Consider the following 4,422-nt stretch of genomic DNA (forward strand, 5'->3'; position numbering starts at 1 on the left):
AGATTTATACATCATCTGAAAGCTGAATAAATCAGCTTTCCATTGATGTATGGTTTGTTAGGATAGAACAATATTAAAAAATCTGGAATCTCTGAGGGTGCAAAAAAATCTAAATATTGAGGAAAAAGCCTTTAAAGTTGTTCATATGAAGTTCTTAGCCATGCATATTACTAATCAAACATTAAGTTTTGATATATTTACGGTAGGAAATTTGCAAAATATCTTCATGGAACATGATCTTTACTTAATATCCTAATGATTTTTGGCATAAAAGAGAAATGTATAATTGTGACCCATACAATGTATTGTTGGCTATTGCTACAAATATCCCCCAGCGACTTAACACTGCTCTTGTGCTGCAGGGTCACTTAATTAAATATGCATGAATATGTGAAGATGATGTTGGTCATTTAAGGCCACACTTCAAAAGCGCATTAGCGTGACATGCATCAGAGTGTGATTGTGGTGTTTTGATGGTTCTCAGAGGAGCGCGTGGTCCCGCTGGAGGTGTCTCGCTCGAAGCTGTCTCGTCATCTGGAGGGCCTGGTGTTCCGCTGTCACAAATGCACCTTCACCTGCTCCAGCGAGCCGAACCTGCAGCAGCACATCCAGAAGCACGAGGAGCTGAAGCCCTACCAGTGTCAGCTCTGCTACTACGACAGCAAACTCCTGCACGAGCTGGAGACCCACCTGCGCCAGGAGCACAAGGTCTGTCCTCGAGGCCTGGGAAAATAAGTCCATGCATCACGAATCGAGAAATTAATCGCAATGTATTCGGAAGGTCTCTGAAACGATACTCGAATTGATTCTGCATCGATTTATCGTCACAGCCCTACAATCAGTGGCGTAGCGCAAATCCGCGGCAGGGGTGGGTCGCAGTATTAGAAATATTTCTGTTTTAAACCATGAAGGCGAGCCAGTAGATATCGTACAAGCAACGTGCAAACTTTGTGCAAGGCTTATGAAACCATAAAAGTGAAAGTAAAATAGGCGGTGCTTTCTGCATCTGACAACGCACGCATTAAGGGCGCATATTCTCTGCATAGCAGTGGAACTCAATGTCATAACTACGCATAATTTGACCCAGGGGTAACATGTGCATAGTAAACAGAAGGGGACCCAAAATAGGTCCCTGAGGGACCCCACAAAATAAAGAAGCACGAGAAGAGGAGGCATCTCCAAGCACTATGGAAAAATACCTATTCGACAAATAAGAAATAAACCAATCCAGAGCTACATCTCTGAGACCAACATAAGATTTTAAATGGTTGATCAAGACATTAGGGTCCTCTGTGTCAAAGGCTGAGCTAAGATCACGAAGGATTAAAATGGAGTACAAGCCAGCATCGGCTGCAAGCAGTAGGTCATTAGTGACCTTAACCAAAAGCGCTATATGATGCAATGTGAATGGTTAAAAGCGCTATTTTGACGCAATCTGTACGGTTAAAAGCGCTATATATTTGTTAGGGCTGGGAAAATAAATTGATGCATCGAGAAATGATTCAGCATCGATTCTGAGATTTCCCGAATGCTTCGCGATTCTTTCTTTCTTGAGTCGATTCTGAGCTTAGTTTTGAACAGCAGATGGCGCTGCATGCTTTAGAAACCGCCGTACTCTGCTTGTTTCCAAATCCTTACACACACTTGAACCTAAAATAATCATTCATAAAGTTCGAAAAGGTTGAAGCGAATTACAAGGGTGTTCACAGTGGGCTGTTTACATTAATCTGGTGTCATAAAAGCATTCTGAGCCCAGGTGAAATTACAGACTCGCATGAGCGCTCTTCTTCATGAGCATTTTGAGTATGCGGATGAAAACTAGATTAGAGCGCCATCTGCTGTTAAAATCTAAGCTCCGAATCGATTCCAGAGAGCGTCGCCATGCATTCGGAAGATCTCCGAATCGATCCACGAATTGATTCTGCATCGGTTTATCGTCGCAGCCCTACAGTCTTCTGTCATGTCTGATCTTTCTGTGGCTAGTTAAGGAGACGTTACTCAGTCTAACCCGTCGTCTGCAGGTGATCCGTAACTTTGAGCTGGTGGGGCGGGTGAACCTGGACCAGCTGGAGATGAAGGACAAGACGAAGGACGTGAGCAGCAGCGAGGAGGAGGAGGAGGAGGAGGAGGAGAAAGGAGAAGATGAGACCGTAGAGGAGGCAGACGAAGAGGAGGAGGAAGAGCTGATGGAGGATGAAGAGGAGGAGAAGCTTCCGGAGAGCAGACAGGAGACGACGAGCAGCCAGACCGAGGTGACAGGTAACGGTCTTCATGTTCCAGAGAAACTCCAAATACGCTTCGCAGAAGAAATCCAGGAAATCCCTATCGCTGCAGCTGAATAAACAGAAGACCAGAAGATATATCACATGCGATTTATCGTGCAGCCCTATTATTAATCCTCTACAAAATATTTTTTATAATATAATAGCAGTAACACTTCACCTCCTGTCGCTAAAATGAAATTTCAGTATGCTAAAATACCTTTTTTGTTGTTGTTTTTTTATATTAAGGTTAATGCACCACAGGTAAATAGAGAAAAAGACATCAGCATATGTTCACCAGTTGATTAAGCATAGTACATTAAGAAAATTGTTTTGTATTACGGTTTAAATGTACAAATGCAATTTTGCATATATTTCCAGAAAATAAATCTGAACATTGAATAAAACCAGGTTCAAAATTCTTTGTTGACATATTAGAGTTAACCATTTTTTCAGAGGGGTTTTTGGATTTCTCTTTTTGTCACTCCATAAATCAGAAAATACTGTCAACAGATCGAAAACACACTTTTTTGCCATGTTTTTAGGAATGAAGTGCTCTACAAATAAAAGTGAATGATATTTGAACAAACCTTCAGAATATAGAGAGGAATAGAACTGCTACGATTGGCGTATCTAAGAGAAAAAAACTGGTTGATAAGGATTGCAGATAGATAAAGTGTAATAAAATAAACACTTAAATGTGTATTTTATATGTTTGCTTTTCACTAGTGTGAAAGAAGACGTTATAGAAGCAAAATAGACCGAAATCTCAAAACTAACCAGTGCATGAGAAAGCAATGATTTTGCCTGTAGTGTTTAGCCTTAAACTTTTGTTTTTAATTACAAAAAAGTAACAGTTTTGAAATTTGTTGTATTTTTTTGTCTTTTATCTCAGTATTCCGATCAATGTTGTATTTTGATACATAATAGTAACACTAGAATGTGATCAAACCGTTTTCATAAAGCAGAGAGTCCCGGTTCTTGACTCTGATTGGCTGAGCCGCGTTCGAAGCTGTTATAAATGACGCTACAAAGTATCACACACCTTTGTTTACGTTTGTGTGTTGCTCGGCAACCACTTTGTAGCAACCACAACTGTTTCTGAGGAGCTACATTGTTTGGTGGAAGAATACTGTTTTTATTAATATCTTTACACTTTATTTGCTCCGTTTTATTTTGTGAAACGTTGCTGGGCTAAGATATATAATAATTTGTATGACTTCAGAAATATGTTAATTCAGTACACGCATTATCCCACCGACCATAAAACACAATGTTTCACACATTTTTCCAAAAGAAATGCAAAAAATAATGATTGATTATTTCAAAGCGTTACTAATGACGCATCATTTGGATATTGGTGTGTCTGGGAAAAATTTGGGATTAAATGGGCTAACCCTTACAGTAGTAACCAATGAGTTAAAGCTGAGACGTGTTTTGTGTTTTCAGGACTGTTAACGGCAGCAAGAACGACGGCAGTCCTGTGCCCTCGTCAGCGCTGCCTCTGATTGGTCCAGCAGCTGTGAGTGACAGAGGGCTGGACCTATCCAGTAACACTGTGGATCAGTCTGACCAATCCAAGTGTCCGATTCAGACCGAGGAAGACAAAGAGACGCAGGAGACCAAAAACGATCCTTAGGAGCAAAACGAAAGCTGTAGAGAATGTCATGCGTGCCGTTGTTTCGTCTGTCTGTTCACCGTTTGTTTTGTTGCAGAACAACATCGGCTGCTTCTTGAGTATTTGGTTTAAAAAGCTAGATTTGTGGAATGTGACGATCCCGGTTTGGAGTGTCGCTAGATGTTGATGTGTCGCGTTTGTTCAGTTGCTGAATCTTACACTGAATTTTACAAAGTGTGACTTGGTCCCTCAGGACAGATGTTGATATATTGGTAACCAATAGTGAATGAAACCGCGAGTCGAGATTCCGATCGAATCGCGAGTCCCTCCGTTCGCCGGTTTAGCCGTAAACCAGAGATTTGAATTCCAAACGCACTTTTTTGTTACATTGATTTATTAAAATAAGCATCCGTAATGAAAGATGTGTGAGAATCGAATGTCTTCCGCGATGACACACGCTGATAGTCTTGAAGACGGCGTGTCGCGATTCACGTCCGCTTCAAACGAGAGACGATTCCTCCGGAAGCTTCTCGGACGACGGGA

At 41.2% G+C, this 4,422-nt stretch overlaps 1 protein-coding gene across 1 annotated transcript in view; it reads left to right on the top strand.

Annotated features, from left to right (window-relative positions):
* The window catches only part of LOC107570950 (zinc finger protein 462-like), a 23,889-nt gene extending 19,852 nt beyond the window's left edge, over positions 1–4,037 (top strand). Inside the window, exons 11-14 of the mRNA XM_016257234.1 lie at positions 485–708; positions 2,022–2,330; positions 3,157–3,172; positions 3,692–4,037. Of these exons, the coding sequence (XP_016112720.1) occupies positions 485–708; positions 2,022–2,330; positions 3,157–3,172; positions 3,692–3,900 (758 nt within the window). The 3' untranslated portion in view covers positions 3,901–4,037. The remainder of the gene's footprint in view (positions 1–484; positions 709–2,021; positions 2,331–3,156; positions 3,173–3,691) is intronic.
* The last annotated feature ends 385 nt before the right edge of the window (positions 4,038–4,422 follow it).

Source organism: Sinocyclocheilus grahami, unplaced genomic scaffold (assembly GCF_001515645.1).
Source record: "Sinocyclocheilus grahami isolate Dianchi unplaced genomic scaffold, SAMN03320097.WGS_v1.1 scaffold1525.1, whole genome shotgun sequence".
Lineage (NCBI taxonomy): Eukaryota > Metazoa > Chordata > Actinopteri > Cypriniformes > Cyprinidae > Sinocyclocheilus > Sinocyclocheilus grahami.